This window comes from Brienomyrus brachyistius, unplaced genomic scaffold (genome assembly GCF_023856365.1).
Source record: "Brienomyrus brachyistius isolate T26 unplaced genomic scaffold, BBRACH_0.4 scaffold850, whole genome shotgun sequence".
In the NCBI taxonomy this organism is placed as follows: Eukaryota; Metazoa; Chordata; class Actinopteri; order Osteoglossiformes; family Mormyridae; genus Brienomyrus; species Brienomyrus brachyistius.
In genome coordinates this window covers 27951-41177 of record NW_026043125.1, presented here as the reverse complement: position 1 = coordinate 41177, position 13227 = coordinate 27951, and the positions used below count along the sequence as shown (strand labels likewise).

Genomic DNA, 13227 nt, shown 5'->3' with positions numbered 1-13227 from the left:
CACACACACACACACACACACACACACATACGCGCATAGATCACTTTTGGGGACCTATGTCAGAACACCCTCACTTTGGGGACAAGGTTTTCCCAGTGCTTTGGAACCAAAATTATTGCTAAACATGGCTAATACGCATGCCGTATACACGCCCATCAGTTGAAATTTCCAAAAAAATCCTGTTTTAAAAGTATGAAAAAAACCCTTGCAAATGAGGTCATGTATTTTTTAGGTGAATTTTGAGGACATGGCGACACACACACACAAACTCCAGTTCAGCACTAATTTGAGGACATTTTCCCCAAATGAGGACAGAAAAGAAGTTGTCAAGAAGAACTTACAATTAAATGTAATTCTCATTGTTTACAATTTGAAAAAAGCATCTAATGCGTTTTATGATTTTTAGGAACAGTTTGTAAGTTGTTTGCTATTTATAACACGGTCGGGAAACATGAATTTATAGAGCTGATCAGGAAAATAAAGTGTTAATGTGCAATGGAAATATTGCAGAAAATAAGCAGTCTATTATTATCCATCCTTACAAATGGATAAATAGGGACAAAAACTTGTGACTAACAAGAACTTTTATTTATTGTTTTTTCCATCCTATATGTACATATGTAGGTATACATATATACACACAGGTATAAATTGGCATCTTTCATTAAACAAGACATAAGAATATACATTTCAAAATCATAAACAGTCATAACTTTTTTTAAAACTTAAAAAAATAGCTGCTGTTTGAAATATAAAGACGTGAGGGCTGAGTGAAAATATGAAGCTTCGTATAGCTCTCAACTCTACTGTTCTAAAAAAAATAAGACTGTATTATTATTTTTCAACCTTAACATAAACTCTTTTGTTCTTTGAATTACATCATACCTTTTCTCTTTAATGCTGTTATTCTATTTTTTATGTAGAATTTAACCCCAGTCCATGTTCTGCTTTTAAGAACTTCAGGTTCTGCATTGAGACACTGAAGACACTCTTTCTTTCCAGGAACTCTACAAATTCTGATAAAGTTCATCATATGTCTCTCAACAGCTTTTACTTCCTCAACATTCCATGTTCGCTTGGATGATGCTTTGCCGCCACCACGACCAACATCCACACCTTCACTGTGAGACTGAGTAGAGTCAACAGACAAATTCTGTACATCACAAGATCTATAATCTTCAGACAGACCATCATTCTGTTTGTCAGGTTCCTCTTCCTCAGAACTAGATGAGTCATCAATGGTTCTTGGGTCGATTTTTTCTTTGGGAAACAGGAAAATATTATCTGATGAATATTTTGAATTATAATCACAAACATTTCAGAAGCATATTAATAATTTATAATATAATAATTAATAATTTAAACTGATTTCTGAATATACTTATTTAAAGATACATTTAATAACAGAAAAATATTATCTGATGAATATTTCTAATTATAAACACAAACATTTAATAAACTTTTCTAAATAGATCTCTAAAAAGATTTATGACTATACAGTCATTTAAAGAAACATTAAACAATACTAGCATACCATCTAGGTTGATTTCAATTTCATCCAATTTTTTCCCTTTGAAATCTGAAAGAGTTCCTTCTTCCATTGCCATTAACACTTTGCTCATTTTTGCCAGTTGAAGTGTTCCTTCAGGCAAGCGGTAATATTCTCTGTGGACACGGATGTCATGGCCCAAAAAGTCAGCCAACTGGTCTGCTTCATTTTCTTCAAGATTTAAAACTTTGGACATCGTGGCAATGTGTTTGCGAAGTTTAGTGGATGACAATGCTTCCGGTTGTTTAGCACCACATTCTTTGGCAAACTGCTGTATGCAGTCCCTGCCACGGTATGCAGAAAGTGCCCCCGGTCGAGCAAACAAAAAAGGGTTTTCTGTTGGAACACCACATTGTTCTCTGAACTCCATCAGGAGCTCCATGGAATGAACCATGGAAGGTTTTAAAAGAACAGGAACCTTCCTACCTCGCTTGCCCCTAATCTCAAGACGCATAAAGTGTTGACACAGTTTTCTTTCAAAGTCCGACATGCAGATGGCAAGATCATCATGAAGTTCTTTTTTGTTTCTTGATGCAAAGATGGACATGTGCATTTTTGAGACCTCACCCTCTCTTCTCCGGTTAAAAAGGATGACCTGCGTGAGGGTAACCTTGGTTAGTCCAGTGTAGCTGTCTCGTGAAGGACAAATCTTAAGTAGCCTAAGCATTTCTTCTTGCTTTTTTTCCAGGTGTGAGTGCAACAGTTTCACATCTTGAGTAAAGGGCAGCAGCTGAGGTGTGTTCCACTTTGCTTCCCTTAGTGTAGTTAAGGCACAGCTAGATATGCACTCACTCCACTTAGCTTGATGTACTTGAAGGTAACGACGAACAGATTTTGCTAGATCATTATCTCCAACAATTGTGGCATTGCTCTCAACAATGCTCGCAATTTTCTTAAGAGAATGACCAAGTTTCATAGCCAGTGATGGAATTTGGTATGAATGTGTTTCTTCATTGTAGCCAGCTACTACTTTCACAGCTTTAACCACATGAGGGAAGTTGGACGGAATAACAAAATCTTCCATGTTGTGCAGTGGTGTGCACTTTCGTGCTTCCTGCAGAAGTCTACCGATCTCTCTAAGTTTCTGCCTTATGTAATCATGCTTGCCCTTGTCTGATCCTATTTTATTGAAGAAATGCTGTCCTAACTGAAGGATACATCTATCACTCCTAACTATGGCAGAAATTTCATTATATGCCATGTTGCAAAGCACATCCTTGAAGCTCTGGCTAACATCTAGACCTACTGGTGTAGACATTGCACATAATGATCGTACATATTTTTTACCACCTTCCGATGGATCTGGATTTTGTGGACAGATTTTAATATGCTTCCAAAGGGTACCCTTAGAGTACAGACCTTGACAGTGAAGGCAATGTATGTAATCTTTAGCTTTTCTGGTCTTTGTGGGACGATAACAAGCCACCATGTTTCCTGATCCTCCTCTAACAGTATCTACATTATGAGTGAAATTTCCACGTTTCCTCAGAATGCTAAGTTGGATGTGACGTTCTCTGGAATTCTTCGAAAATTGTAAAGCTTTTGCAACTTCTTTCTCATCACTATGGGCAGATTCTAAATGTCTTGCTATTTTTGAATATGGTTTTCCACAAAATAAGCAGTACTGCTTCTTGGTGTATTTCCCCTGTACACTTTGAGATGATGGCACACTGATGGAGTTACAAGCAAAAACACTTTCTTCACTATGTGGGAAATCCTGGGTTAACAATTGAGAAGACTTTCTGGTCTTAGTAGGCTCATTGTGAATCTGTTGTTTTCGTCTTGATAATTCTGGAAATCTTTGGCTGGTTTGGGTTTTCTTGACATCGGGAGATAGAGAAATACTTTGGTTGGACTCATCAGAGGAGCTTCCGTCGCTATCTGGCACATAGTCTACATCACTATAGTCAGTGTATTCAGAAACATCTGATGAACTGTAAGTGTTCATCACAGTCTCCTGCAAAAGAAATAAGAATTAAATGGTTAATGCTTCAAATTACATGAGGCTAATTACAATTACACCACCTTAAGCTTAAAATCAGAAAACTACCAATTTTGTATTTTGTTGACTGTTCCAAGCAGGGAAAACTGATTTAAAATGCAAAAAAATCCAACTAGCTGGCTTTATTTTAAATACTCTAGAAATAAAATAAACATTTCAAACTTTATGTTGGGCTATTTTAAACTGAGTATCTGTAATCTTAACTTTATCATGTAAACTGAAAACAACTAAAAAGTGTGAAGTATTTCAAATTTTACAGATTTTCAGAAACTGCAGGTAGAGGAAAATGAAAGTGAACCAAAAGCCAGTGTTTAAAATGTCATCACTTCAAATTACAAAACTGTTGAAGGGATGGGAATAACCAGCGCTCATTCATATATACAGTGTAAGTAACCACTCTATACAATCAGCATAGGTACTCAGCCTTACAGTAAGAAGTAATTACCGTAGAGCCTCCAGAAAGATACAACAGAGAATATAGAACACACTAGATAAAATATGTCAAAATAATGTTAGGAATTTAACTGCAAATGTCAGAGAATTTATTTTTAAAATTTCATAGATTAAGGATTTACCATCCTAATTATGTCTGTGGTCATTACTCTGATATTTTTAAAATATAAAATGAGCAAAACTATTGTGTGTAAATGACAAATAATCATAATCAAAGAATACAGTATATTATTTGTAAAAACTAGTATAACCTGACACTGACAATGCCAATAACAATAATTGTCCAGCATGCAGCAAAACTATGTTCTAAATTAGTTAGCAATGAAAACCCATTATTATTATTATTATTATTATTATTATTATTAATCTGATTACACTTTATACTTTTGACATCGTTGGAGAGTCCTCAATCTGTGAACTCGTTTTAGAGATGCTTCCTTTACTGTTACTCTAAAAGCAGAAAATATTCAATGCACATTATGAACATACTTTTAGACCCTAAATGAATTTATTTGGAATTTTCATGTTATAGACCTATGCATATATACTTTTATTTACTTTATATAAGGCTGACATTTTTACCAATGCAAAAACAGTGTAAAATGTCTACTTGAATGAGTCCTTAGAACATACCTCCACCTGATCAGCTGATAGGTGACCAAATTCATCAGAGGCAGAAGGTAATCCAGATCCAGATTCAAGCTTACGTAAGGAGAAAAGAAATTAACCTACAGCACCTAATATTCAAAAAAATAAATAAAATTAAACGTGTTCTTTTTACCTTTTCATTAATCTGACTAACTTTACACAATAGCAAGGTCCGTTCTTTTTCAAGTCTCCTTCGTTCATTGTCTTCCATCACATAGTGTTCTAGACATTTGTTATGGTGCCTTTTCAGTTTCTGTAATCGTGCCTACAATGACAAAAGCAGAAAAAAATATGTAAACAGATTTCACACACGGAAATACCAAAACAAATACCTCTAAATTTCAAGATAAAACTGGGGACATGAGAAAACATGGCTAATTTTTATTTTTCCGGTAGGCTGATTCGATCTTCTATTTTCAAAACTTCTCACTCATTTTACACAACAGTAATACCTAACAATAGCTTTTCCTCTTCTTTGCCTAAAATATGCAAACAACTATGCTAAGAATTAAAATTAGTGTGAGATGACAATAGTGCCATTTGACACACCCCAAGTTGCACAGGTCTTCAACCATTAGAATAAGAAGCCTTTTAGTGTTATTACACACAATGATTACATGTTCATTACACCATGCGTTTCTGAAACGACTAAATAAAAAAGTTAACTTGTTACTAAGACCTTAGTACTAATGTTTAACAAAGTGTGGTAATACAATTAATATGGTAACAATACAGAATTTTTAAGCAACAAATGCCAATAATATAAACATTGCACAGAGAATTACAAGCAATGTAAAATACTGCACATAGAGCAGATATTTGCACTTGGCTGTAATTATTACACAGAGAGAATTATTGCAAACCCAGCGAAGAGGTGTGGGTTGGGGAGAATGTATTATATGATAACTGACACATCAAAGAAAAGCTTATATTAATCCATATCATCAGCATGATACCACACAAGCAACTAATCAAGCAGAACTAGTTAGCAAGTCTTTGCTTTGCTTATACAGTACAGTAAACAGTATAAGACTAATTCTGAGAAGAACACAGTCAAGTATTGCATAAAAGAAACTCATACAGTACATTCTCCAAAAAACAAACTGGGATTCAAGAAATTAAACTATGTTCAGAGAATTTGCACACTCAAGATAGTGAAAAATAAGGACCCTCACACTTGACAAATTCCAAAATGGGGACATAAGTCCGAAGTATATCCGATCTAAAACAGATATATTACCATAGACGACTTCCGTTTTCTCTCCGCAGTCATAACTTCACCAAAACTGTCACTAGTCTGGGTCATTTGTTTGTCCATTAGCGACTTATTTTTTTTGGCATGCGAGTCATCCATTGCCTATAAAAGAAAAAAAACAGAAAAAGAATGACTATATCAGAAAGAAAGATACAAAATTCCAGTGTTAACAATTCAATACAACAATCCAGGACTGCATACTGCCTATATTCTTTACTGGAATTAAGCCATCAAGAATTTTAAAACACAAATTTTACACAGAGATGACAAACAGGGATTAATTGCCCACGATTGATAAAATTATACTTTGAGACAAGGAACAGAAACACACATGGGTCACTGATGTATAGAGGAGACACTGATAAATTAGGATTAAATTGTGCACCTTATTAAATATGATGGAACAGGATGCTCATATTATTCATGCTGGACAATGTGTTAAGTGTTTGTGTTAATCATTAATTATTAAGTGGTCTTGCCTGTCATTCACAGATATCCAAAGTAAAACAGATATATTACCACAGAGGTCTTCCGTTTTCTCTCCGCAGTCATAACTTCACCAAAACTGTCACTAGCCTGGGTCATTTGTTTGTCCATTAGCGACTTATTTTTTTTGGCATGCGAGTCATCCATTGCCTATAAAGGAAAAAAAAACAGTAAAAGAATGACTATATCAGAAAGAAATATACAAAATTCCAGTGTTAACAATTCAATACAACAATCCAGGACTGCATACTGCCTATATTCTTTACTGGAATTAAGCCAGCAAGAATTTTAAAACACAAATTTTACACAGAGATGACAAACAGGGATTAACTGCCCACGATTGATAAAATTATACTTTGAGACAAGCAACAGAAACACACATGGGTCACTGATGTATAGAGGAGACACTGATAAATTAGGATTAAAGTGTGCACCTTATTGAATATGATGGAACAGGATGCTCATATTATCCATGCTGGATAATGTGTTAAGTGTTTGTGTTAATCATTAATTATTAAGTGGTTTTACCAAATACTAAGGAACATTCCAAATATACAGCTGAACAAAATGTTATATTCACCTCTATGTAGCCAGACTCCAACTGGGGTATCTGGCTGTCATTCTGGACACTTTTCTCTTTTGGTGGGGATGATACAGCCACCTTTAAAGCAGCATTACTGTATTTTAATTTATAGCTATTTAGAACAAAACATAGTAAAATAAATTTGTTCCTATGCAACCTACAATCATTGTGTGTGAGCAAAATAAGGACCCTCGTACACTTGACAAATTCCAAAATGGGGACATATAAAATCTCTACGTCTCCTCTGAGTGTCCAGACCAATCACTGTGTGTTATGTCCTCATTTTGAACAATTCCGTCACACCAATATCAACTCAATCTATATAACTATACAGTGTAATCTTGCCTGTCATTCACAGATATCCAAAGTAAAACAGATATATTACCACAGAGGTCTTCCGTTTTCTCTCCGCAGTCATAACTTCACCAAAACTGTCACTAGCCTGGGTCATTTGTTTGTCCATTAGCGACTTATTTTTTTTGGCATGCGAGTCATCCATTGCCTATAAAGGAAAAAAAACAGTAAAAGAATGACTATATCAGAAAGAAATATACAAAATTCCAGTGTTAACAATTCAATACAACAATCCAGGACTGCATACTGCCTATATTCTTTACTGGAATTAAGCCATCAAGAATTTTAAAACACAAATTTTACACAGAGATGACAAACAGGGATTAATTGCCCACGATTGATAAAATTATACTTCGAGACAAGGAACAGAAACACACATGGGTCACTGATGTATAGAGGAGACACTGATAAATTAGGATTAAAGTGTGCACCTTATTGAATACGATGGAACAGGATGCTCATATTATCCATGCTGGATAATGTGTTAAGTGTTTGTGTTAATCATTAATTATTAAGTGGTTTTACCAAATACTAAGGAACATTCCAAATATACAGCTGAACAAAATGTTATATTCACCTCTATGTAGCCAGACTCCAACTGGGGTATCTGGCTGTCATTCTGGACACTTTTCTCTTTTGGTGGGGATGATACAGCCACCTTTAAAGCAGCATTACTGTATTTTAATTTATAGCTATTTAGAACAAAACATAGTAAAATAAATTTGTTCCTATGCAACCTACAATCATTGTGTGTGAGCAAAATAAGGACCCTCGTACACTTGACAAATTCCAAAATGGGGACATATAAAATCTCTACGTCTCCTCTGAGTGTCCAGACCAATCACTGTGTGTTATGTCCTCATTTTGAACAATTCCGTCACACCAATATCAACTCAATCTATATAACTATACAGTGTAATCTTGCCTGTCATTCACAGATATCCAAAGTAAAACAGATATATTACCACAGAGGTCTTCCGTTTTCTCTCCGCAGTCATAACTTCACCAAAACTGTCACTAGCCTGGGTCATTTGTTTGTCCATTAGCGACTTATTTTTTTTGGCATGCGAGTCATCCATTGCCTATAAAGGAAAAAAAACAGTAAAAGAATGACTATATCAGAAAGAAATATACAAAATTCCAGTGTTAACAATTCAATACAACAATCCAGGACTGCATACTGCCTATATTCTTTACTGGAATTAAGCCAGCAAGAATTTTAAAACACAAATTTTACACAGAGATGACAAACAGGGATTAATTGCCCACGATTGATAAAATTATACTTCGAGACAAGGAACAGAAACACACATGGGTCACTGATGTATAGAGGAGACACTGATAAATTAGGATTAAAGTGTGCACCTTATTGAATACGATGGAACAGGATGCTCATATTATCCATGCTGGATAATGTGTTAAGTGTTTGTGTTAATCATTAATTATTAAGTGGTTTTACCAAATACTAAGGAACATTCCAAATATACAGCTGAACAAAATGTTATATTCACCTCTATGTAGCCAGACTCCAACTGGGGTATCTGGCTGTCATTCTGGACACTTTTCTCTTTTGGTGGGGATGATACAGCCACCTTTAAAGCAGCATTACTGTATTTTAATTCATAGCTATTTAGAACAAAACATAGTAAAATAAATTTGTTCCTATGCAACCTACAATCATTGTGTGTGAGCAAAATAAGGACCCTCGTACACTTGACAAATTCCAAAATGGGGACATATAAAATCTCTACGTCTCCTCTGAGTGTCCAGACCAATCACTGTGTGTTATGTCCTCATTTTGAACAATTCCGTCACACCAATATCAACTCAATCTATATAACTATACAGTGTAATCTTGCCTGTCATTCACAGATATCCAAAGTAAAACAGATATATTACCACAGAGGTCTTCCGTTTTCTCTCCGCAGTCATAACTTCACCAAAACTGTCACTAGCCTGGGTCATTTGTTTGTCCATTAGCGACTTATTTTTTTTGGCATGCGAGTCATCCATTGCCTATAAAGGAAAAAAAAACAGTAAAAGAATGACTATATCAGAAAGAAATATACAAAATTCCAGTGTTAACAATTCAATACAACAATCCAGGACTGCATACTGCCTATATTCTTTACTGGAATTAAGCCAGCAAGAATTTTAAAACACAAATTTTACACAGAGATGACAAACAGGGATTAACTGCCCACGATTGATAAAATTATACTTTGAGACAAGCAACAGAAACACACATGGGTCACTGATGTATAGAGGAGACACTGATAAATTAGGATTAAAGTGTGCACCTTATTGAATATGATGGAACAGGATGCTCATATTATCCATGCTGGATAATGTGTTAAGTGTTTGTGTTAATCATTAATTATTAAGTGGTTTTACCAAATACTAAGGAACATTCCAAATATACAGCTGAACAAAATGTTATATTCACCTCTATGTAGCCAGACTCCAACTGGGGTATCTGGCTGTCATTCTGGACACTTTTCTCTTTTGGTGGGGATGATACAGCCACCTTTAAAGCAGCATTACTGTATTTTAATTTAGAGCTATTTAGAACAAAACAGTAAAATGAATTTGTTCCTATGCAACCCATTATCACACTGTGAGCAACTCTTGCAAACAGTAATATATGAAATGTTGTAAAAATGCCAAAATAAGCAAAAAAGAGGAAACCTAAATACCTGTCTTCTCCAAGGCCAATCTGAATCTCCATAATTATAATTAATCTCTTCTCCTGACAAAATGTCTCTAACAGCAAAGAGACAAAGATGTGGACTTCCTTCAACATCTACTACTTTCATTCGACAGTTTGGATTCCTGTGCTCATCATTGACAAGCCTCCCTAAAGACTTGTCCTCTTGAGATGCGTCTATACTGTGTAGAAGACAAAATACGGTGACTCACCTGAACCAAAAATCAGCAAAAGTATTTTAACACTTTTAAAATTGTCAAGTTCCTGCTTACCACCAGTTCTTCCCTTTCCATTGGAAATCATAGAGAAAAACACTTTTAGCCTCACTATATCCATTCTTTCGTTTAAAACTCTCTTTCTCCGACAACAGTTCACCCCTATATTCTACTACAAAATCTCCTTTGCAAATGTCCACCGTGCTGAACACTCCTCTTCCTACAAGAAAACAATAATTCATCGATAAATGCAGTCTAAACAGACACAATATTACACATCCCAAGAATATTACATAAGCAGTCCACATTTGTGATACATACCTTTATAAACATTAATATAACGCTCTTCAATCACAGCCTTATCAGACTTTAATCTGATATGCAACTTGACATCCTGCAATGGATGACATCTTTTTCTCCTAATGGAGTTCATTCTGTAACAATGCAGATTACAGTTATCACTTAAATTATATTCATAAAAAACAAATATAATTCCATTATTTAATAGAAACATTAATTGTCACTCAATTAAACTCAAAATATTGTGCAGGACATGGTTTCCAGGGCTGGGCAATATAGTTGAAAAACAAAATTTTGATATCTTCGGTCACTGTATCGATATTCAGTGTATTTAAATATTTTTTAAATATCTCTAAAATACTTTTGAAAAGTTAGGATAGAAAGTCAGAATGAATTTTTTTTTTGATGAATGGTTTTATTTATTCAAAGTAGTGTTTCCTAACTGAAAAACATAAAAATGCATCTCTGCTGAACATCGCATGCGCACCACGGAACATTAATTACTACCTGCGCCATCATTGCGTTACTTATTCTTGCACTGCCTGCTCTGTTTGTCGTGCCATTTTAGAGCAAATCATATTGTGTATATTTACAATTAATAAATAAAATCGATATGACGATACACTATCAAGCCAAATCGTATGTAAAAAGTTATCGAATATAAGATAAAAATTCGATATATCGCCCAGTCCCGTTTTCCAAGACTAAAAATAATGGGAAACACCTTCATAATGTTATAGATTATATATAATTATGTTTCCCATTATTTTATATATATATACAGTATATAAGCGAGCAGCTCACGTACATGGACCGAGTGTTTCAAATTGGCTACGTCATGTGCTACATATCCAGTATCTCATTTACACTTCATAATTTAAAGATAAGTTAATAAGAATAGCATAATTATGATATACTCTTTAAAACAGGTGTGTGCCTATAGTCTGTTCAAATTCTTATTTTTAAGACATTTAAAGAACTACAATTGTTACGCTTCTAATTCCCATACATTTTACTTACTTACTAAGTTAATGCGGAAATTATTTCCAAAATGTATATTATTTTCGGTAAAAAAAAATTAAAAATTCTAATGTAGATAAGAAATGGAACAACTTTACCTGTTGGCGCGAAATCCTTCCTCCGATGTTTCCCCGCGAAAGTGACGTCTTTCCAAATTATAGCCGCAAAATCCACTTAGTCCACTTGTTAACTGCGCAGTGTGACATAAATATTCCTCCGCGCTTGTTATTGCACATGTAATATATATGACGGCCGAAAGAACTATTTAAAATTATAGGACTTCCACTTAAAACAGGTAGTATTATAAACATTTATTTTGCTTTCAGAATGTTTAGTACGCATAATACATGCTAGCGTTATATATAGTGGCTTGATACATGGAATTAGCATATTAATATTAGCCATATATTGCTCATTATTTTATAATATATCAGAATGTAGTTTGCCAAGCACGCTACATGTTAGCGGTTCTAGCAACCTGATGTATGGAATTAGCATAGTCGTATTTGTTATATAGTGCTCCTTATTTTTCAATGTATGACAATATTTGCCACGCATACTTACTATGTATGCGTGGTGACCTGTTACATGGAATTATTAGAGTCATATTTGCTATATGTTGCTTTTAATTTTCTGTTTTATCTGAATGTGGTTTGCTAAGAAGACTACATGGTAGTGATTGCTAACATTACAAATAAGTATAAATCGGCGTAGGTAAATTTGCTAATACTGTTCCTTATTTTTGTACTTTATCAGAATGTTTATGGTTGGCATGCTACAGTTATATTAAACTGTTATATTTATTGATGTACTTTTACTGCGTGATAGAAATAATATTACCAGGGCATGCTAGCAATGTGTAAATATGCTGTATATATTTACGTTATGCTAAATATTAGCCTAAAGCTTCCTCCAGTACAAAAGTAAAATTTCATTGGTTTAGATCATCCAATCAAAAAAGTAGATTTTCATTGGTTTGTTTGGATCACCTGATCAAAATGTGTGCGTAGAGTAAGGAAGTGCAGTTCACATGAATTCCTGTTGGGGCGCTGCGTTTTACACACTCTGGGGGGGAGGCACACACACTTTTGGTACACAAATCAGGTCTTTGTCATTTTTCGGGACACGTGAAATTTTTTGGCCAGTGATGTTTTTTAGCATACTGAACATGATAGTATAGCTAAACAAATGAGGACGTGGTTTTTGGTCCCCATTTGCCAAGAGGTCCCCAGTTAACTGGTGTGTATTCAGGAAAATGTCCTTAAATGTGACCTATGCGAGTACACACACACACACACACACACACACACACACACACACACACACACACACACACACACACACACTCACTCTCTCTCTGAAGTGCTTTAAAAACATAACGGATAAATTATTTTATGTGCAAACTGGGAGGGGGCAACAAAAAGTCGCAAAACACACATGGAATCGATCCCCTCCCCCATCACAACCAACCCTCGGTGAACGAAACCAGAAAGTCAGTCATTGGCATCCCGGGTTCCGGACTTTGCTGAAATGCACGACCGGTGCGGGTTCTGGCGGGGGCTGACTGGGGGCAGGGGGGGTTGGCCTGGTGAGCAGCGCGGCAGTCGCCTTCCACGCATCACGTCTGTGCCAGCTGCAGCTCCTCCAGGCCGTCT

At 35.2% G+C, this 13227-nt stretch overlaps 1 protein-coding gene across 27 annotated transcripts; it reads right to left on the bottom strand.

Annotated features, from left to right (window-relative positions):
* Positions 1-405: 405 nt before the first annotated feature.
* Positions 406-12898, bottom strand: LOC125729875 (histone-lysine N-methyltransferase SETD5-like). 27 transcript variants are annotated; one of them, XM_049005714.1, is made up of 17 exons: positions 11671-12898; positions 10574-10686; positions 10310-10472; positions 10027-10219; positions 9777-9857; positions 9230-9346; positions 8842-8922; positions 8296-8412; positions 7908-7988; positions 7362-7478; positions 6974-7054; positions 6427-6543; positions 5893-6009; positions 4786-4917; positions 4638-4706; positions 1535-3506; positions 406-1260 (listed from the first exon to the last, which is right to left on the bottom strand). In XM_049005714.1, exons 2-17 carry the CDS (start codon positions 10683-10685, stop codon positions 875-877), a joined length of 3936 nt encoding a protein of 1311 aa, XP_048861671.1. In that variant the 5' UTR covers position 10686; positions 11671-12898; the 3' UTR covers positions 406-874. The 27 variants fall into 27 exon arrangements, with proteins under 27 accessions (XP_048861671.1, XP_048861670.1, XP_048861673.1 ...); XM_049005713.1 differs by lacking the exon at positions 11671-12898 and having other exon boundaries at positions 10574-11659; XM_049005716.1 differs by lacking the exons at positions 5893-6009; positions 11671-12898 and having other exon boundaries at positions 10574-11660.
* Positions 12899-13227: the final 329 nt, after the last annotated feature.